Source organism: Panthera pardus, unplaced genomic scaffold (genome assembly GCF_024362965.1).
Source record: "Panthera pardus isolate Hobbes unplaced genomic scaffold, ASM2436296v1 HiC_scaffold_11, whole genome shotgun sequence".
In the NCBI taxonomy this organism is placed as follows: Eukaryota; Metazoa; Chordata; class Mammalia; order Carnivora; family Felidae; genus Panthera; species Panthera pardus.
The window spans coordinates 24839814-24863362 of record NW_026526666.1 but is presented as its reverse complement, the minus strand read 5'-3'; the positions used below and the strand labels follow the sequence as shown (position 1 = coordinate 24863362).

General features: G+C 34.1%; 1 protein-coding gene across 5 annotated transcripts in view; it reads left to right on the top strand.

Moving 5' to 3' along the window:
• Positions 1–23549, top strand: part of PTBP2 (polypyrimidine tract binding protein 2) — an 81601-nt gene that overhangs the window by 16595 nt on the left and 41457 nt on the right. For all 5 annotated transcript variants that reach the window (XM_019457584.2, XM_019457583.2, XM_019457582.2 and 2 more), the window contains exon 3: positions 11313–11388. In XM_019457584.2, the coding sequence (XP_019313129.1) occupies positions 11313–11388 (76 nt within the window). The remainder of the gene's footprint in view (positions 1–11312; positions 11389–23549) is intronic.

The window sequence follows — 23549 nt, the reverse complement described above, 5'->3', positions numbered from 1 at the left end:
TTCTTCAAAATTGTCTTGGCACTTTCTTTACCATGTGTATTTTAAGATCAGTCGGCTGAGTTCCATGAAGACTTTTTGGTTTTGATTAAATTGCACTAAGTTTGGGGAGCTTGACTGGTTCAGTTGGTTGAGCATCTGACTCTTGATTCGGCTCAGGTCATGATCTCATGGTTCGTGAGATGGAGCCCTGTGCCAGGCTCTGCACTGACTGCACAGCGTGCTTGGGATTCTCTTTCTGCCCCTCCCCTGCTCCCATGCATGCTCTCCCTCTGTCTCTCAAACATTTAAAGAAGTTTATAGGATAATTGTAATATTATATTTACATTATCAATAAAATAAGATGGCAGTGCTTGAGCTCAAAGGTAGGAAACTAACATTTGAAAAATTTACCTCTTTCTTCCCCATAATATTTTCTGCAATTATAGAGGTTATGCTTAATGCATTAGCCAAAAAGGAAAGTAAATTAAATCACCAGTGATTTTACCGAAGTTAATCAGCACTGTATATACTTCCCATCATTTCCTCTATATATTACAAAGATTTTATGCAGCTTATATATAAAGGGTGAGGAAAGAGGGATACGTCTTTGATAAATGGTTCAATTTCTTCCAAAGTTACTAGTTTATTTACTGCTTTCTTAGACAATTATATTTTACTGGGCTTCAGATATCTCAGAATTCTATAGCATTTTTAAATTCCTTTTTATTGCTAATTTTGATAATTTGTATTCTGTTTATTTCTCTTGTCAGAGACCTTATTTTACTGGTCTGTAAAAAGAATCAGCTTTTCTTATTTTTTTTTTTGTTTCTGTAATTGATTAATCTGTGCTTTTATCCTTATTTTTCTGCCTCACATGAGATTTATTTTATTGTCTTTTAGTCCACTTGAGATCCTGAACTCATTGACTTTCTTGTTTAAAAATGGATTCAGGGGGCGCTCAGTCTGTTGAGCGTACGATTTTGGCTCAGGTCATGATCTCACGGTTCATGATTTCAAGCCCTATGTCAGGCTCTGTGTTGACAGCTCAGAGCCTGGAACCTGCTTCAGATTCTGTGTCTCCTCTCTTTGCCCCTTCTCTGCGTGTGTGCTCTCTCTGTCTCTAAACTAAATAAACATTAAAAAATTTTTTTTTCTCAGACTGTCTTATTGTACTGTACTCACCCTTGTGATGAAATAATGGCTATGCAAGGAGATGAAGTGAGGTGAATGACATAGGTGCATTGTGATGTAGGATTAGGATGCTCTTGACCTTCTGACAATACCTCAGAAGAAGGATCATCTACTTCCAGGCTATGGTTGGTCATGAGTAACTGAAATTATAGGTAAGAGGGGACAACTGTATATGACTTGAAAATATTTTCTCCCATTCTGTAGGTCCTCAGGTTGCCTTTGGTGTCAAATCCAAAATATCATTGCCTAGACCCTTGTTAAGGAGCTTAGCACCTATGTTTTCGTTGAGTTTTATGCTTTCAGATCTTATATTCAAGTATTTAATTCATTTTGAGTTAGTTTTTGTGTATAGTTTGAGATAGTAGTCTAGTTTCATTCTTTTTATATGTGGCTGTTCAGTTTTCCCAGCACCATTTATTGAAGAGACTGTTTCCCCATTGTATATTATTGCCTCCTTTGTCATAAATTAATTGACCATATATGTGTGTGTGTGTGTGTGTGTGTGTGTATGTATATGTATGTATGGTTGCATTTTTTTTCTATTGATCTATGTATCTAGTTTTTATGCCAGTACCATCGTGTTTTGATTACTAGTTTGAAATTAGGGAGTGTGATGCCTTCAGCTTTGTTCTTCTTTATCAAGATTGCTTTAACTCTTCAGGGTCCTTTGTGGTTCCGTACAAATAGTAGGATTGTGTGTTCTATTTCTGTGAAAAATGCTGTTGGAATTTTGATAGGGATTGCATTGAATTTGTAGATTGCTTTGGGTAGTATGAACATTTTAATGATACTGATTTTTTTCCAAACCAGGAGCACAGAATGTCTTTCCATTTATTTGTGTCAATTTTTTTTCCCTTTTTAAATTTTTTTAAAACTTCATTATTAAACTTTCAAGATACATAAAAAGGAGTGTGAATGGTAATGGTACAATAATACGCAAATCCTTCCTGTTGGATAATATTAAAGTAAATCTCAGAGATCATTTCATGTCCTCACTCAATACTTTATTGTGGGTCTCTAACATAATAATCTCCTAAGGATGATATTGATACCATTATTATACCTTAATAAAATTTAAAATAATTTCTTAATATCTAATTTCTAGCAGTAAGAATTTTCCATTTGCCTCAGAAATGTCTTGGCGCCTGGGTGGCTCAGTCAGTTAAGTGTCTGACTTTGGCTCAGGTCAAGATCGCACAGTTTGTGGGTTTGAGCTCCGTGTCAGGCTCTGCGCAGACAGCTCAGAACCTAGAACCTGCTTCAGATTCTGTGTCTCCCTCGCTCTCTCGGCCCCTTTCCTGCTTGTGCTGTCTCTCTGAATAAATAAACATTAAAAAAAAAATGTGTTTTTTTCTCTTTCAAATCAGATTCCAAGGAAAGTCAGTATGCTGATTTGGTTAACGTCTTTTAAGTCTCTATAAAGATAACTATGAATCAGTTTACCTTCCATTCCCTTTATTGCTTTTTCTTTTATTGCTTATTAGAGAAACCGGGTCATCTATTCTGTACGGTTTTCCACTTTGTTGATTTTGGTGATTATACTTCCATGTCATTGTTTTACGTGTTCCTCATGTCCTGTTTCCTGAGGTGAGGCTTGATCAGATTCAGGTTTAATTTTTAGCAGGAATATTTTGTAGATGCACTGTGTGTTTTTCCTGTTGTATCACACCAGGAGGAACATATCTCATTATCTTTTTGTGACGTTAACATTTATCAGGAGGTTCAGGTTTGGTTAGCATGATGTATCCAGTATAGAGTGCTCCCATTATCCTTTCATACCTTCTTGATTTTATTAGTTAATAATTGCAGTTTCGTTGGGTATTGCAAAAATGGTGATCCACTCCTCCCCCTGTCCCCGCCTATTTTAGATTTTTCTGTTAACTTTTTACGTCAGTATTTTGTCATACTGGAATTCCCTTTTTATAAGAAAACAGGCTTCTACATTTATTTCCCAGTCTTATTGCAATGATCATTCTTTAAGAAGTCTTTAATTTTTCATTTTGAGCTGTTGAGAGCTTATAACACCAGTAGCTATGATACCTACTTGCTTGAAGTATCATTTCTTGTTCTAGATCTTAGCCATTTCTTTAAAAAAAATCCTGGTTTCTTTGGGTGAGTAGTGGTCCTTAAGAGACCACAGTAACGTGGGTGCAAAGGTGCTAATTGCTGTTAGGTGGTCATTCAAAGCCCTTTTAGTGAACAGAGCTAGCAAATAATTTGGAGACATAATATTGTGAGCTCATTTGTTATTTCCAATTTAACTTTACAGTTTTTACTTTTCTGATTTTATATTTCTACCTCTTGTATAAATTGAATAATTTTGCTTGCTAACATTAAAATTGTAACATATGTACATATATATACACTAGTTAGTTAAAAAGGAACATCAGTATTACACTGACATTATAATTACTGAATACAGTTTAATGTTTCTTTGCAGTTATTTTTGTCCTTATAGTATAAAAACAGAATATCAAAGTTTATTGAAAGAATTCTGTGTGTGGTTCTACTACCAAGCTGATAGGTTTCATGTTTTCATTTGGTTTTGATTTTTAGGGATTTTTTCCCCCCTAACATTTTTGGCTAAATTTTCCCAAATCAAAAGTAAAATAAACTACATTTATAGAAGTCTGGTTGATACTTCCTGTCCACTCTCCTTTGCTTTGTCTATCCCATTATAGGTGTCATTTTCATCAATTTTTGGCTTATCCTTCTTTTGTGTAATGTAAACAAATGTGAATTGCTTCCTACATTCTCCTTCCCATCACCCTAGAGAGAGTGACAGTGTATACAGGTTATAACAGCTACAACTTCCTTTTTAATGATAAGTTTATCCTGGAGATCACTCCATGGCTGTACAGGGAAATTTTTGTCTTTTTTTTTTTTTTTTTTTTTTTTTTGTACTGCTGTATAGAAAATATTTGAGTGCCTCCATTCCCGATAGCTTGTTGAATAGAGTATATTGTTCAGTGATTGGGGTTTTGCCAGTCTGATAGATGAGGTGGCACCTAAATGTAGTATTAATTTGAATTTGTTTTGTTCTATGATCAGGGTTAAACAGCTTTTCAAATCTTTTGCCCAGTTTTTTAAATGGGGTAACTAGTCTTTCTAAAATTTTATAATAGTCTGCATTTGAAGTTTATATTCTCATTTTGATCCAAGTTATATAGGAATTATTTCAAAATTTCATCTGATTAAAACATTGAATTTTCAGAGCGCTGCCTGGGTAGCTCAGCTGGTTAAGTGTTTGACTCTTTGATTTCAGCTCAGGTCATGATCTCAGGGTCGGGAGATCGAGCCTCTTTCTGCCCCTTACCCACTGTATCTCTCTCTATTAAAAGAAAAAAAAAAGGTAAAACAATTGAATTTTGTTCAATTTTTTTCCCCTCAGAATATTCTGTTTGAGCAAATATGGTTTGCACAATTTCTTCTTTATGGAATTTATTGAGTTACTCATTACATAGATTATGATCTGCTTTTGAGACTTTCACAGGTATTTAAATACAAGGATGAATTGCACATAACTGAAACATCAGTTGGAGAATTTAAAAAACCGTAGTATACTAATATACTAGAATGCTACGAAGCTGTTGATAAAATGAACTAGATTAGTAGTGTTGATCTTTTTTTTAAAAAATCTCTAAGCTGTTTTATTAAATGAAAGGAGAATGGTGTTAAGCAGCAGGTATGGTGTGATTGTTTTGTATGAATATTAAAAATGTAGATATATATACATTTTTGGAAAGGAATTGTATTGAATTTAAGGACAAATTTTGGACTGTGGAGAACTTTATGTTTTCTATCATTTTGGACTTGAAGTTTCTAAATATTTGGAATTAATTAATATGGAATGTTTTCAGTGCTGTTGTATATGCTTATGTGTTACCCTGCTATGAGTAGTGACTGCCCAGAATTATTTTATCTTTTTCATATTTTGTCATGTAAATGACAAAAATGTATTGTTTTATATTTTTAGTTTTGTGAAAATGGTATGCCTGTTTTCTGTTTCTCTCACTTGTGTTTTACCTTAACAGTGTTTTTAATTATTAGCCATGCTTTTGTATATAGTTATGTAATACTCTTTGCAATGTAGTATTCATCTGTTAAAATACCCTGATCTATCTCTTTTCTTGTTGGAATTCCTCTGGGTCATTTACTGTTTTTGACTTTAAGAATAATGCTGCTCTGAACATATTTGTACTACTTGGTTCATGTGTGCAAAAGTTTTTGAGGGTACATATCTAAGGACAAGTATTGCTAGGATGTACAGTGTGTTAAACTTCATAAGGTAGTACAGATTATTTGTCGGTGTTTTGCTCCAGTTAATGTTAACAGTAGTATACAAGAGTTCTTACTGTTTCAGATTCTCATCAGCACTTGGTCAAGTGTTAAATTCCTTGGTTTTTGCCATCTTGGTATGTAATAATTTCTTTGGTCTTTCTTTATATTTCCCTAATTATTAATGAGGCGTTACATCTTTATTTTCCCCCGACATATTTATGGTCATTAGTGTTTCTTTTGTGAAATTTTATGAAATATCTATTTATGTCTTTGCCTAATAAACATTTGAATTTAACCAACTTTATAGTTTTTTATGTATTGCTATTGATTCCTGTTATTTATGTTACTCATATCATTTCCTAGTTTGTAGATTTCCTTTTCACTTAATACTGTGTTTTGATGAATAAAAACTGTTAATTTTAGTGTATAGAGTTTTAATATGGCCATGAGTTCCCATTGCCATCATAATTAAAATTATTTATGTGTTCTTTTTCCACCATTTGAATCTTTGCCTTGTTCTTATTGATATCTTTGCTGTTGATTGTTGGAAATCTTTAAAGCCATCTCTAGTAATAGTTTTTATGTTTTCATCTGTTGTTGGGATACAGTTTCTTTTAGAGAAATTTTGTGGCTACTCTGTAGGAGTATTTTCTCACACGGTTCATTTTCTTGTGTTATAACTTAAAAAGTCCTTACATGACCTGAGGGTCATAAAGGTATCTTCATACGTTACAAAATTTTTAAATTAATGCCTCTGACATTTGTCTAACCCATCAGAAAATTACTATTTTTTGTGTATTGTATTAGATAGGGATCCAATTTCAATTTTTGTGACCTTATAGAGATAACCAGTTAAATAAAAATGGCAGTGCCATTTCTTCACATTACGGGTAAATATGTGTTAGGGTGAAGGCTAAGTTACTGTAATAAAATGCAGAACATAGTGGCAGAAATAGGCAAGTTTATTTCTCATAAGCCAAAGTCCTGCTGGCTTAAAATGGTATCAGTTTGTACCATAAAGGTTATTCACTAGGCCAGCTTCATCTTGTGGCTTCCTTATTTCCTAAGCTTTTGTTCTTGTCTGCATGGTTTGGTGATGTATAATTGTGCTGTCTTGTTTCATTTTTTTCCTTTGATCATTCTCAACCTGAGGTTTGTCAAGGACACCAGGAATAGTCATGTGAGTGAGTTCCTTCCTTTCTGAAAATCTAGTTTTTCTCAGGAACTTGATGTTGGCATCCTTGCCCCATGACTTTCTGTCGTGGTTCCTTCTTCTCCAGAAAAGAAAGTCTTTGGGCAGTTCTTAGTCCTGAAACCTGGCAGAGCCCAGGACTCTTGTCAGCCTCAGCCTCCAGTTATTGCTTGCCTTCCTGGTAGTTTCAGCAGCTCTTCCACCTGGGAGTGACGAATGGTACTTGGATTGTACTATTATGATGAACATAATATCTAATAATAAAATTTAAAAAATTTCAAATACTGGAATGATTGTAAAATGTCATTTAAATGTGCTTTTATACTTATCCTATGTGTTTACACTTATGTTTTCTTTGACGTATAAGTTGTATCTTTCCATGTTAGCATTTTTCTGATTGTTTTTGTGGGATACTAATTTCTCATGAAATGGTCATTATACAGGAAAAAGTTTCTGTGGTCAGATTTTAAAAAGCACGTCAATGCGTATCTTAACACTTCATTTCTTTTTTTTAAAAATTTTTTTTTTTTTTAACATTTATTTATCTTTGAGACAGACAGAGAGAGAGAGCATGAACAGGGGAGGGTCATAGGAAGAGGGAGACATAGAATCTGAAACAGGCTCCAGGCTCTGAGCTGTCAGCACAGAGCCCGACGTGGGGCTCGAACTCACGGACTGTGAGATCGTGACCTGAGCCGAAGTCGGACGCCCAACCGACTGAGCCACCCAGGCGCCCCGTCTTCATTTCTTTTTTTAATGGAATCTAAAATCAATTGACATCCATCTTAGATGAATTAATTATAAAAATATGCATTTTTAGTAGAGATTGTTATTCCGAATTTAAGTTCTAATTTAGTTTGTTTCCATAGCCAGTATTGTAGAACAACCATCAATCACGATTCTGTTGAGTCATTTGATTTTATATCTTTTCCAAGTTAAGCATCAGTGTCAAGATATAGCAAATAAAATTGTCCTATAAGTTAATGTGGAAACATTAATGTTATTGGTACTATAGAATCACTTATTTTGGGCATAGTAGTGGTAAGCTTTATATTCAGTGGAAAGGCCAACATAACTTTAAAAAAAAATTTTTTTTAATGTTTATTTTTGACAGAGTGTGAGCAAGCATGAGCGGGGGAGGGGCAGAGAGAGAGGGAGACACAGAATCTGAAGCAGGCTCCAGGCTCTGAGCTGTCAGCATGGAGCCCAACGCGGAGCCTGAACTCACAGCCCGTGAGATCATGACCTGGGCCCAAGTCGGACGCTCAACCGACTGAGCCACCCAGGCACCCCATAACTTTTTTAAAAAATAATGTTTATAAACATATTTTCAGTAATTTTGGTAAAAATATCAAGAATTGCAAATAATTTTATATTCTGACTCTGTTATGAAGGCTGTTAAACCTACTGTATTTTAGCAGCATGTGTGAAATCATTTGAGGGAGAAACAAGACCACAAATAGAATGTTAAAAAAAAAATTAATTCATTAATGAACATATGTTGTAGGAAGGAGAGTGTTCTGCACACCACACATCAGAATTACAGGCTTTTATACTTCAGAAGACCTAAGATTCCTCACCCCTTATCTCCAGAGTTACTTATGAACCCCCACTGGTATGGAAGGATTATGACTCCCGCAAACATCTAAAAAGTAAACTAATAATATATATATACATGAAAACAGGTCAAGTATACTTTTGAAAAGTATGGGAGTCTGTGTTTTCTGAGAACTTGGGCAACTGTTAATAATAATCAGCATTCATTGATTAGTCAACAGTTATATATGGACCCTGTGCTTGGTTGACACTTCAGAATATTATAGTGAACACTGCTGCGGTGGGCTAGGCACACTGGTAACCACTGTTTGTGTGTTACAGCATTTAATCCCAAGGATTTTAATGTAAATACTTTCTCCATATTACAAATGAGGAAGTTAAAACCTAAGATAGTTATTTACTAGTTACATAGCTGGTAGGTGGAAACTAAACTACAGAGCCCCTTTTCTTAATGCAATATTGCATACTTGTAAAAACAATGAAAACTAGGTTAATCTATTACATCAGTAGACTGAAAAAAGAAAAATCACATTTGACAAATCTAACATCCACTTATGACAAAGGCTAGAAATAGATGAGAACTTCCTCAACTTGATGAAAAATATCTACAAAAAATAAAAAACCTACAGGTAACATCGTACTTAATGGTGAGAAACTCAACACTTTCTAAGATTAGGTACAAGGAAAGGACATTCCATCTCATCACTTCCTTTCAACATCCTATTGGAAGCTTTTGCTAATGTGGTAGGGCAAGAAAAGAGAAAAGGTACACAGATCAAGAAAGAAGAGATAAAATCGTTGTTCACAGATGACATGGTATATGTAGAAAATCTGAAAGAACTGAAAAAAATCTAGAACTAAGAAGCAATAATTGCACTGTTGCAGGATTCAAGGTTCATATACAAACATCGGCTGCTTTCCTATATATCAGTGGTGAACAAGTGCAATTTGAGATTAAAAACACAGTATCACTGACAGAACCGCAGAAAGTGAAATACCTAGGTATAAATCTGACAAAATATATAGAAGATCTATGTGAGGAAAACTGCAGAACTCTGATTAATGAACCAAAAACCAAAATAAATGGAGAGATATTCCATGTTTGTGGATAGTAAGACTCAGTATTGTCACGATACCGGTTCTTTCCAGCTTGACGTACAGATTTAGTGCAATCCTAGTCCCAATTACAGCAAGTTATTTTATGGATATCAACAAACGGATTCTAAAGTTTCTGTGGAGAGGCAGAAGACCCCAGAATAGTCAACACAATATTGAAGAAGAACAGAATCGGGATCCTGCCCAATTTCAGCACTTACTGTGAAGCTACCGTAATTGAGACAGTGTGGTTTTGGTGAAAGAATAGACAAATAGGTCAGTGGAGCAGAATAGAGATCCTAGTATAGAGCCCCCTGTAAACATAGTCAGCTTATCTTTGATGACAGAGCAAAGGCAAGACAGTGGAGCAAATATGGCGTTTTTAACAAATGCTGCTGGAATAATTGGACATCTACTTGCAAAAGAATGAATCCAGACGCAGTTAACACTCTTCTGAAAAATTAACTCAAAAATTAACTCATAAACCTAAATGTAAAATGCAAAACTGTAAAATTCTTAGAAGATAATATAGGAGAAAACCTATATGATCTTGGGTATGATGATGCCTTTTTAGATATAACACCAACGACACAGTCCATGAAAATATAATTGATATGCTGGACCACATTAAAATTAAAAACTTCTCTTTAAAAGACAGTATCAAGAGAATTAGAAGCTAAGCCCCAGACTGGAGAAGGCATTTGCAAAAGATACATCTGATAAAGGACAAAACAGATCAAGAACTCTTAGAACTTAACAGTGGGAAAACAATTAGAAAATGGACCGAAGACCGTAATAGTCACTTCACCAAAGACGACGTACAGATGGCAAAGAAGCATATGAAAAGATATTCCACAAAATATGTCATTGAGGAAATGTGAACTGAAACAAGATACACACCTATCAGAATTGCCAAAATGTGGAGCACTGACAGTCTTTAATGCTGACGAGGATGTGAAGCAACAGGAATTTTCGTATGTTGTTGGTGGGAATGCAAAATGGTATAATCACTTTGAAAAACAGTTTGGCAGTTTTATAAAACTAAATGTACTCTTACCACACAATGCAGCAATTGTGCATCTTGGTATTTACCCAGAGGAGTTGAAAACTTAATGTACACACAAAACCCTGCACACAGATATTTATAGCAGCCTTATAGTCAAAACTTGGGAGCATCCAAAAGTCTTTGTGGTATGTCTAGACACTGGGATAATTTTCAGAAGTAAAAGAAAATGACCTATCAAGCCAAGAAAAGATAAGGGGGAACCTTAAATCCATGTTACTAAATGAAAGAAGCCATTCTGAGAAGTCTACATACTGTATGATTCTAACTATACAACGTCCTGGAAAAGGCAGAACTCTAGAGACCGTAAAAACTTAAGTAATCACCAGGGATGGGGTTGGGGAAGGATGAATAAAGCAGAGCACAGAGAATTTCTTAGGTCAGTGAAAATCCTCTATATGATATTATAATGACAGAAATACATCCTAACACATTTGTTCAAACCTGCTGAATGTACAACATCAATACCCTCTGGTAAACTGCAGACTTTCAGTGATTATGATGTGTCCATGCAGGTTGATCCTTGGTAAAAACTGTACCACTGTGGTGGGAGTTGTTGATCATGAGGGAGGCTATGTATGTATGGGGGAAGGGAGTAAATAGAAGTCTCTGTTGGCTGCCTTCTCAATTTTCTTGCAAACCTAAAGCTGCTCTTAAAAATTAAAAGAAAAAAAAGAAAGCTTGGAAACATTTTTATTATTGGTAGTGAGCCAATACTTAGGTGAAAGGAAGAAAGGAAGCCCTGTTGGCTTTGTGGAAAAGAGAGAGATTGACAAGAAAGTTAATTTTCTATTTTAGTGGTTACAATTTTAAAATATTTTAAAATACTGCCAATAGTGTATGTAACACCTGACATTTGTTTTTCAGCGAATACTTGGAAAATACAGATAAGTGATGGATTAATATTTTTAAGTTTAAAGATAACTTATGTTAATGTGTTTCTGTTTTTTCTAGAGAGGATCTGACGAACTACTCTCAGGCAGTGTTCTCAGTAGTCCAAACTCTAATATGAGCAGCATGGTGGTTACAGGTAAGTGTTACTCTCTTAACAGTGTTTAATTTAATTATTTGCCATTTTATGGGTCAGAATATTAAAACTAATATTTAGTCTGCTTTACCAGAATAGCCTTTTATAATTTATGGTAAATGTTTTAAATGTTCCTGTTGGAAAAAAGAAATGTTTCTGTTGAAACACTACAGAGGAAGTTTTATTAGAGTATATATGTGTCAAGTAAAATACCTAAAATTGGTCACTTTTGTGGAGAAGTAGTGTTTTTGCCCTTTCTTTAATCACAAAAATATAAACTTTTCCTTTCATGTTAAAAGTCCCCTCATTCTTGCCCCTTTTATCCTTTTGTTTTTAGTTTTTGTGTTTGAGTGTCTTACAGAAAAATTTTTTATAATAGTTCCCCCCCCACCTCCCCAGGCTTGTTTTCCAAGTTTTGCAGTGGATGCCTGAAACTGTAGATGGTACAAAACCCTGTATATGTGTTTTTTCCTGTACATACATATCTATAAAGCTTAATTTATAAATTAGGCACATTAAGAGATTAATGAAAACTAAAAATAGGACAGTGATAACAATAAACTGTAATAAAAGCTATGTGAATGTGCATACTCTCTCCCTCTGTCTCTCAAAATATTGTATTATACTCACCCTTTGTTTTCCTGTGATGGTGTGAGATTATAAAATGGCTGTGTGATGAGATGAAGCAAGGTGAATGATGTATAGGCATTGTGATACAGTGTTAGGGTACTGTTGGCCTTTTGACAGTATTTTAGAAGGAGGATCATCTGCTTCTGGATCATGGTTGACTACTGGTAACAAATCATGGAAAGTGAAACAGCAGCTAAAGGGAATTACTATATTTGAAGTATTCTCTATCCCACAAGCTCTAAAGCCCAACTAAATAAAAGTCAAAAGATTGAGCTAGATAGTTTTCATTTCTGTGTGCTTTCAACCTTTTTTTCTTTGCTATAACAATATTTTAATTCTTTGAATTGGGTTTTTTAATGTTTTCTCCATATTATCTTCATAGGGTATTTTTCTTAAATTGTATATATGTCTGAAATAAAGTTGGTTGTGTGTAAGGTCTGTCTAAACAAATATAAACTAATTTTTAGACTCTTGTTTTATGGATCAAAATTTGATATGGGGATAATGATGATGATAATGACGATGAATTAATTATTCTGCCTATACCCCTGCATTTTACACTGTTTACCTAAAACCGAAGTTCCTTTTTTCTGAACCCTTTCCTGAATTACTTGCTTGAGGAATTAATTGTTTTGGGTAGTAAAAGGATTGTAAAAAACTAGAAGCATTTTGATTTATTTCAGGTAGCTATTGCTTATGTATAGGTGTGCCTTGGCACACACATACATATGCCTGGCAGTTCAGTTAAGTAAAAACTATAATGAAGGTACTTAACGTAGTCATAATGATGTGATAATGAATTTGCCCACACATCATTATTATTGACTTTTCCGTGATTACAAAACAAAATCACTAGGCCATGATTTTGATAGTCAAAATACTGTGTACAAATAATTGAACAAATAGGTTCAAATGTCTAACGCTGCTTTGCCACTTTGATTTTTTTAAAACAATACATATAGTGATGAATAGTTGAAATGTTTTAAAAATTAGTATGTAGGGCTATGACAGAATAACTGATAGCACCTTTTCCTTCTCCTTCCATGTGCCCTCCAAAAAAAAATAATAACTACAAAACTGTATAAAATATATTGTCTTGAATTGATGATCAGACAGTACCAGATAAAGATCCCTGAGAGAAGGGAAATCCATGAGGGGAGTCCCATGATCGCTTTGGCTTTCTGCCTTGGGCTACCCTATTGTTGTAGCACAGGAAAGGAGAATCTAAGCAGAGCATGGAGGTCTCACTGAGCTGGAAAGATAGACTGGATTTCAAAGCTGCTCAGACATCTGGGATTTGCGAAGGGTCCTGAAAAAGGAAGCTCTCCAGGGGTTTGGGCATTTTGCAGGGGTCAGAATTCAGTATGGTGATTCACTTGATTCAGAATTTTGAATAATAGCTGGGCTGCCTGTATACAGGTTGAGAACTCTGCATGATCTGTCAGAACGGACCTGTTCTGGGGTTGAGAGCTAAAGTGGTGATTCCCAAGGTTCTGTAGTGCTCTGAGATCTTGGGAGTTCTGGGAAGTCAGAATGCAGACATCTTGGAGAGAACCTCAGGCATTCAATTTAGACTACTGAAAGCCCAGTCCTTAAGAGAATGGATCACCCATTACACTAAGCACCAACCTTAAAAGGAAGAGTGAAGAAGCTAGATAGTTTGGCCTGACAAGACAATAAGGATCACCAGTAATTTAATTGCTTGCCTAAACAAAACCACACCCCCTAAGGAAGACATGACTCAGTCTTTTTTTGTGAACTATCATTCATAATATCCCCCATACCATCAAAAATTACAAATTATGGAAAGAAGCATGAAAACATTCCATCTAATAGAGAAGCATTCAACAGGAGCGGACACCAAAGTGACCTAGATAGTGGAATTAACACACAAGGATTATAGATATTTTTAAAGCTATAAAGGAAAATACTAGTGAGTGAACACACAGAGACTGTGTGTTGATGTTTATATGACAACAGTTAGCACTAAGTGAAGATAAATAGAATTTTACAGTTGTAAGGTTTTTATTATTTACATGAAGTGATAGAATATTAACTCTAACTTAAAGTAGATTCTATTAAGGTTGCATACTGAAATAATTAAAAAAACATACAAGGAAGTACAGTTAAAAGTGAATAAAGAAAAGGTTGGGAGGACTGATTCCCTGTTTTCAAGTTACAATAAAGCTGAGTAATCAAAACAGTATCATAGTGGCATAAAGAAAGATAAATAGATGAATAGAACAGAATAGAATCCAGAAATAAACCTACATAATTATGGACAACTGGTTTTTGACTAAGGTATCTATGCAAAAACCAAAAACAAAACACCAAAACACACTTGGATGTGTACCCCATACCATATTGAAGAATTAACTCTGAGTGGACCTAGAAGAAACATAGTAAAAAAATTTTGTGACCTTGGATTAGGCAGACGTTTCTTTGATAGGACCCCAAAAGTACTATAAAAGAACAAGTGGGATTTCATCAGCTTTTAGACTCTAAGTTCTTTTGCAGATACTGATAGTAGAATGAAAACACAAACCATAGAGTAGCAGAATATCTTTACAGAGCATATGGAACTTTGATCCAGAATATATATAAATTCAGACTGTATAAATGCTAAAACTTAATAAGGCAACAAACAACCTAGTGTAATAAATTGGCAAAAATACTTGATAGTTCAGCAAAAACATATGGCAAATAAGCACATGAAAACGATGCTCTATGTCATTAATCATTAGATGCAAATTGAAGTGAGATAACATTACGCACCTATTATAATGGCTAATATTTAAGAGATTGACCATACTAAGTGTTGGAAAGGATGTGGATGAACTGTAATTCTCATGTTGGTGAGAACATAAACTTGAAGAACTACTTGGGCAAAATAATCTTGCAGATTCTTAAAAAGTTAAACTACCAAATGACGTTTGTCAGCTGTTTATCTCTTAGGCATTTATGCATGAAAAATGAAGGCATATGTTCATTTAAAAAAACCCAAAAAACTAAAAAAATCAGTTGAATGTTCATAATAGCTTGTTTGTAATAAGCAAAGCCATAAACAATCCACATGTCCATCAACAGATGAATGGATAAATAGATTGCAATTTTGGCCTCGTATTCCTTTGCATACAATGAAATACTACTCAGACATGTAGAATAAGCTATTTTTCTTTTATGAAAGCTGTCTGCCCAATGTGGGGCTTGAATTCATGACCCCAACATCAAGAGTCTTATGCTGTACTGAGCCAGTCAGCCACTCCTAGAATAAGATATTGATGCATGTAATAGCAGGGATAAATACCCAAATAATGCTACTCTGTAAAAGAAATGGACAGGGGAGGGGAAATACATTCTGTATGAATTCATTTATATAAAACCCAAGGAGATACAAACTGAAGCAGATTGGATTTGGGAGTGGGGAGGAGCAAGGGGGATGGGTTGCAAAGGGTACAAGGAAATTTAAGGGTGAATGATATATATACTTTCTTAGGGTGAAGATTTCGTGGATGTTTGCATATGTCAGAACTTGTCAAATTGTATACTTTAAATGTATGCAGCTTATTGCATGTGAATAATACCTCAGAAGGGCTGTTTAAAAGGAAAAAGCCCATGGAGGAATTAAAATGGAATATTATCAAATATTCTGTTAGTGCAGTGCAAGAGAAGAACACCATGAAAACACCAGGCAATAAGAAAATAAATAGATGTTAAACATAAATGTGTAAATGTAAATTAGCAAAAAAAAAAAAAAAAAAAAACCAAAAAAACCAGAAAAATCCTTTAATCTGCTGTAGTAACCACTAGCTATATGAGGCCATGAACTGTGCTGTTCCTAATGGAGATGTATGCCTTTGTGTTTCAAAAACATAGTATCAAAAGTAATAATGTAAAATATTTCATTTTTTAAAATATTGACTATATGTTGATATGGTAATATTTCAGGTATATTGATCTAAAATCTATTCTTAAAATTAATTTCACTCCTCATTTTTTGACGTGGTTAATAGAATATTTAAAATTACACGACTTGCAGAATATTTCCTTTGGACATTAGTGGTCTAAGAAGTCCAATTAAAAGGTAAAGATTGTCAGACTGGATTAAAAAGCAAGGTCTGACTGCAGTATCTTCTAGAGTCAGGTTGAAGTACACAGATAGGCTGAAAGTAAAGAGGATTGAAAATAATATTCTGTGCAAACAACAAGCACAAGAAAGTTCATCTGATTATATTAGCCTCAGAGTAAAATTCAAGACAGGAGTATTACCAGATATAAAAATATCATATTTTGTAGTGCTTAAAGGGTTAATATATTGAAAAACACTTTATACCAGTAATAACAGACCTTCAAAGTTTATGAAAAAATACACGTATGTGTAAAACTAAAGAGAGAAACCAGTCTATAATCATTGTTGGATATTTTAACATTTCTTATAGTAATTGATAAGACAGATCTTTAAAATAAATAGAGGATTTGAACAGTGCTGAACATTCAGCTGGGCTTAACTCACATTCACAAAACTATACCCTAACTGCAGAAAAACTTGTCAAGTGTATATAGCACCATGATCGACTATATATTAGGACATAAAATAATAGATTTCAAATGACTGAAAGCTCATATAGTATCTGATCATAGTAGAATTTGAATCACCAAATATTTGAAAATTGAACTACACAATTCTGAATAATACATGGATTGAAGATATTAAGGGCATCTTTCTGACTGAATGAAAGTGAAAATATTAAAATTTGTTGGCTCATTTGAGAAAGTACATGGGGAAAATACGTCTATGTATATACCCATATTAGAAAATACCTACTTTAGAAAAAGCTTTAGAGGTGCCTGAGTGGCTCAGTCAGTTAAGCATCAAACTCTTGATTTCGGCTCAGGTCAGGATCTCATGGTTCAGGAGTTCAAGCCTTGTGTCAGGTTCTACGTTGACAGTGTGGATGGAGCCTGCTTGAGATTCTCTCTCTCCCTGTCTGTCTGCCCCTCCGCTGCTTGTGCATATGTATGCTCTCCTTGTCTCTCTCAAATAAGCATTTTTTTTTAAAGTTTAATCTGTCAAGAAAAGAAAGCTATATTACCAATATCAGGAATGAAAGTAGAGGTACCACTACAGATCCTACAGAAACTAACTGGAAAATAAGGCAGTACTGCAAAGAGTAGTAATACCAATAAATTCAGCAACCTAGGTGATATAGACAAGATCCTTCACAAACCTAACTTACTAAAACTGACATGAACTGTTACTCCATAATATATACAGATTAGCTCTATGTCTATTATAAAAATTAGATTAGTAATCTTCTCACAAAGATTACTCCAGGCGTAGGTGATTTCACTCATAGGTGAGTTTACTCAGATATGGGTGGTTTCACTGTTGTATTTTATGAAACTTCAAAGTAGGAAATAATAGCCATCTTCAGTATACTGCTTTTAGAAAAAGAGAAGCAGAGTATACTCCAAATTCACTTTGTGATGCTGCTATAACTGATACCAGAGGATATAAGAAATCAAGATTTCAAACCAATATTTTTCATTAACATAAATGCAGATATTCTTAACAAAATGTTAGATTTTAGAATTATCATTTGTAAATGATAATTCATGATTATTAATTGAGGCGGACCCAAGGATTGTAAGGTTTAACATTTCAAAGTGAACTCAGTGTAATTTATCACAATAATAGAATGAAGGGGAAAAAATGTCAATAGGAGAATAGGACAGATACAATAGGACAGATACAGCATTCATTCATGATAAAACTCAGAAAACTGGTAAGGGAACTTCCACAGGTTGAGTGAGGGACATCCAATAAGAGCCTAAAACAAATTCCATTCTTTAATGGTGAAATATTGAATGTTTTCTCTTTAAAAGCAGGAATGAAGTAATGTCTGTTTTCACATTTTCTCCTGCTTTTTCTTTACATAGGGCAAATAAAATAGCATAAAGATTAGAAAGGAAGAAGTAAAACTATCTTCTCAGTAAACATAATTTTTAAAATAAAAAACCCAAAGGAATCTAAAAAATGTTGCATAGAACTGATCAGTGAATTTAGAATGGTTATATGATGCCAGTTCAGTATACAAAAATTGTTTCCTGATATTATTAGCAAATTCCTGGAAAATGAAATGAAAAAAATCCATTTACAAAAATACCAGAAACACAAATATCAAGGAATACATTTAAAAAATAATTTGGGAGACAAGTATATCAGTAACTATATAAGATGCTACAAAGAGATATTAAAGACCTGAATGAGAAAGAAACCATGTTCATGAATTAGAAGGCTTAATATGTTAAAATGTCATTTTCCCCCATATTGGATGGAATTGAATCTATAAGTCAGTCAAGCTCAACAGGCTTTTAAATTGAAATTGACAAGTTGATTCTAAAATTTATGTGGAAATAAAAAAGGACCTAGATGAAAACCATTTTCCAAAAGAAAAAAAAAGTGACACTATCTGATTTCAAGATTCACTGTAAATTTGTGGTAATCAAACAGTTTAATATTAGCAGGATTAGTATTTATAGAATAGTGTGCAGAAAGAAGCTCCTATATTTATGATCAACTGATTATTTACAAAGGTGCCTTGGTCATTCATTTGGGGAAATGGTGCCAGAAAACAGAAACACATATGAAAAAAAGAAACAAACTACCTGATACTGTACAGAAAAGTTAGATGGATGTATATCTAAACCTAAAAAACTAAATACATAAAGCATTTTGAAAAAATATAGAGTATATATCTAATCTTCAGGTAAATGAAGATTTTTTTTTTAGAGAACACACAAAAACCACTACCCATAAAAGAATAATTTATAAACTAGACATTTCATCTAAATGAAAAACTCATCCAAAGTCACTGTTAAGACAATGAACAGGCAAGGCACGGGTTGGGTAAAGATCCTAATATTCACATATTTGTGCATATATCTGACAAAGGACTTGTATCCAAAATAGCTTAAGAATTCTTTCACATCTGTAAGCACAAACGGCCTAATTTTTTTTGAAATAGACCAAAGAAGGTATATGAATGGCTGATAAATGCACAAAAATATTTGTCATCAGGAAAACACAAGTTATAACTGCTGTGAGGTATGTCACACCCACTGGAATTTAAGCTAAAATTAAATGGATTGGCAATGTAAATGTTGATGAGGAAGGATGTGGAGCAGTTGGAACAACTTGCCATTGCTGGTGAAAGTGTAAAATAGTTTGGAAAACAACTTTGGCAGTATTTTATAAAGTTAAACATGAAGACAGCTTATGACCTCGTACTTTCTGGTCTAGGTTTTTACGCAGTGTAAACATGTTCACTGTAAGACTTGTACAAATGTGTATAAAAAACTTGATTTATGATGGTCCCAAACTTGAAATTACCCAAATGTCTGTAAATAGGAAAATATCAGTGAATTGTAGTATAATCAAACAGTAGGTTACTACTTACTCATAACAAAAGAATGATTATTAACACAAAAACATGAGTGAATATTAGACCTTCTATGAACCAAAAGAAGCTAGACACAAGAGTACTCACTGTGTGATTCCATTTTTATAAAGAACAGATAATCAAGTTTTAGTATAGTAGCCAGAATAAGGGTTGCCTGTGGGTGTTCGGATGAACAGGAAGTACAAGGGAATTAATTCTCTGTGGTGTTGGACATGTTCTATATGGATTTACAAAGTTTTCAAACAAGTCCAAAATTCGTTTGAAACTGTAGAATACCTCTGGGAACCATGAGCTAGTCCTAGTTTTATCTTGCTGAAATGTGAAATATGAGAAGGGGAGTGACTAAAGTTTGAGTTCTGATAGGTAGAGGTTTGCATATAAGATTTGATTTGTTATGTTAGGGATCTTGGACTTTACCAGATTTACATTTTAGAAAAGATTTTTCTTCCATTTGTGTTTCGTGGGGTATGGAGTGAAGGTTACTACTGTACACAGGGTAGACAGTTAAACACTGTACTGTAATCTCCAGAGATATTAAGGTGTTCTGAATTTTAGGTTCTTAGAATATGGAAGAAATAATGTATCAAGAAATTAGAACTTCTGAGTTATTTGGAAGTAGACTGGTTTGGGAGAAGTATTCATTTGGGTTTAGATAATCACTAGATTGATGGATGATAGTCCCATTAACAAAGGGAAGATCATGGAAAAGGAGATTGGGTTTTGGTGGAAAGAAACAATAATTTGTTACTATCTTTTTAAAAGTATCTTTAGGAAAGACAGTGTACTTCAGTGACTAAAGAATGATTGAGTCTTGTGTTCTGATGGAATAAAATTCCTTAAAGCCTTGTTTTAACATAAGAAATTTACATGCTTTCAATTTATTTACCTTCATTCACATTGGAAACCCTGAGTTTTAAGATGTTTTTTCCTTAACAAAAAAGATGAGAGTCTGTACATGATCTCACAGACCCCAATTTGAATATTATTGGTTATAAGAGCAAACAGCATAAAAGACCTTTAAAAACTTGTGATTCTACTTGCCTGGAAAAATATGCCATTGTCAGGGTACTTGGGTGACTCAGTTAAGCAACTGACTTTAGTTCAGGTCATGACCTCACGGTTCGTGGGTTCTTGCCCCGCATTGGGTTCTATGCTGACAGCTCTGAGCCTAGAGCCTGCTTGGGATTCTGTGTCTCCCTCTCTTTCTGCCCCTCCCCACTCATGCTGTCCCTCCCTCCCTCATTCTCTCTCTCTCTCTCAAAAATAAATAAAACATTAAAAAAGTTTATTTAAAAAAAATGCCATTGTCATCCAAGTGTCTCAAAAAGGTACTTTTACAGACAGTATTACAAGGAAACTTTTATGATTATCAGATACAGAAGAGGATTTCATTCTTCTATTCCAGCTTTATCCAAAATGTTTCCTCAAAATCACTTTACTGTAGAATTCTGTTTCTAAAAATGTCTGTTCAATGGCCTTTCCCTCATCTGTCCAGACTTTCTATATACATGCCAGTTTTTTGTGTCAGAAAAAAAAAAAAAAATATTTTTAGAAGTGAGAAAAGTTAACGTCATTAGAATTTTAGTCTCAGGTAAATAAGAAGTCCCTGCATTAAGAATATTTTGTAATAGAGGCGCCTGGGTGGCTCAGTCAGTTAAGCAGCCGACTTCAGCTCAGGTCATGATCTCACGGTGCGTGAGTTTGAGCCCCGCGTCGGGCTCTGTGCTGACAGCTCAGAACCTGGAGCCTGTTTCAGATTCTTTGTCTCCCTCTCTCTCTCTGACCCTCCCCCGTTCATGCTCTGTCTCTCTCTGTCTCAAAAATAAATAAATGTTAAAAAAAATTAAAAAAAAAAGAATATTTTGTAATATATTCCTTCAGAAATAAAAGTGAAACATTAAAAAAATAAAAAAACCTAGCTCCAACTAGTATTGGATTTGGCTTTTATTGAAAGGAATAACTAGTTTTCATTGGGGAGGAGGTTTGACAATTGTAAAACATGGTCTCTTTAATTTTTTGAGTCATTTCTTCATAGCTCTGGATATGGACTGTCCCTTTAAAGTATACATATTTCTGCCAGTAATTCTGATTGTTATTCTATAATAGTAGGATTTAAATATTGTTAAAAGTGTGATATTTTGCTTTATGTGAAAAAACTGAAATCATCCCATAGATTCTGGTATATGTTACTCAGAATTCTTTGAGATTTTAATTTTTATGTGAAGACATTTTTATATAATGCCATTTCATTTTGCTATAATGCTTTGAAGTATTCCAGCACATGAGTCTTCTAGTTTAGCCTTCTATTTTTTCCTAGCTCATGCGTAAGGTACTTCTGGCAAGTAGGCTGTGCAGTGCAGCTTCTTGAAAATGCAGAGTTATAGCCAGTTTTTACATTAAGCCTAAGATTTTTTGTGTGGTGGCTGTTGGACCTGACTAAACAGCTAGCAGAATAACAGAAGTATCTTTCTGTATATACCTGCATTTCTGGTCAATTCTTCTTTGGGTTTTCTGTTTTCCCAGATAGGAATGTAAAGAATATGAGCATTCATTTTTCGTAACTCAGGTTTTTTTTAATTTTTTATTTTTCTAAAGCCAACAGCTTTTATAACATTATGCTTTGCCCTGAAGCTTAACTAAAACTGATTGGAATTGAAACTGCTTTTCCTCTCAGTTTCACATTTGATAAGAATGCTACCAATGCTTTTTTATAAATGGTTGGGTCTGAAAGACTTCAGAGAATGAGAATGTACTTATCTTTTGTTAAATAGTTTCCACTGTATAAATAAGTGGAAGTATAAAGTTTTGTAATGTTGCACTTCAGGCTGATGCAGTTGAAAGTATAGAATTAGAAAATTGGTGAATGAGTGGGACTAAGGTAATAGATTTACAAATTAAATGAGCAGGTGGTTTTTGAGACCCAGGTTTTACATGAGGAAGTAAAGATAGGACTTTGGGGTCAGTACAGCTTGAGGAATTCCCACCATTACTGGGAATGCGTGCTTAACAGAAAGTTCAAACAACTATACAGTGAGTCAGGGAAGTAAGAAAACTAGATGTGAATTGTTAGGGGTGCTGTGAGAACAGAGATATGGTAAGAGAGGGCTTACAGTATTTTGGCCATGGATGGATTTAACAAATTACCCAGAATCTTGGTGAGACTGTTACGTGAAAACTGTGATAAACACCAGTAAAAAGCAAAGGTCAGTCAAGGGAAAAAAGAGACTGATTAAAGGTGAATGAACATGGTCACTTTAGAATTGAGGTAGAAAACCACTTTTGAATTTGGCAGAGAAGTATTCAAATAGAAACAGTTTTTGCATATTTTTACATACTATTTTGTTTCAAATTTGAGAAGAACATCTTAAGCAAAAGGCTTTAAGAAGGCTGAATAATATATGGAAAATAATATTAAAGATTTCTGCAATTTATATACAACCTGTATGCATAAATAAAAGTATTACTATATTGTTGTTGCCTAAGTTCTTAGAAATCATTTTAATTGTTACTGGTTTTACATACACAAACCAAAAGTTTCTGGATTTACTTGAGGAGTGGAAGGGAAAAGATCATGGAAAGAGGTTCAAATTATTCTTTGCCTTTGAAGAATCCTAGATCTGTAACCCAGAGAGACCCAATCTTCCTTACTTCTCTGATAGGGTAATAAATGGCATATGTGTTTTATAAGCTAAGGGCTATATATTTTCCTGTGCCCATTTTCTTTTCTAGGGCTGGAGTGTTTTTATATATGAAAGTATGCTTTAGTCAATATGATTAAAGAAGTCCTTATTTCCCAATTTCATGTTCTCATAGTCTCATTATCTAAAATGAAAACTTTAATAATATTTCACACCAAAATATAAATATTTAGTACTAAAGTATGAATATTTAGTAGCTACCCCTTCTAAACTATTAACTAACTGAGGGAATATCAGAGTGTGACAAAAGTGTAAGTTTTGATGTTACATGGTCTTTGGAAGAAAAGGACAGATCCTATCTTGGCAATTGTGTATAATGCAATATTTGTCTTTGGGATCCTTGTATAGTGTGGTGGGTTAAGACCACAGGCCA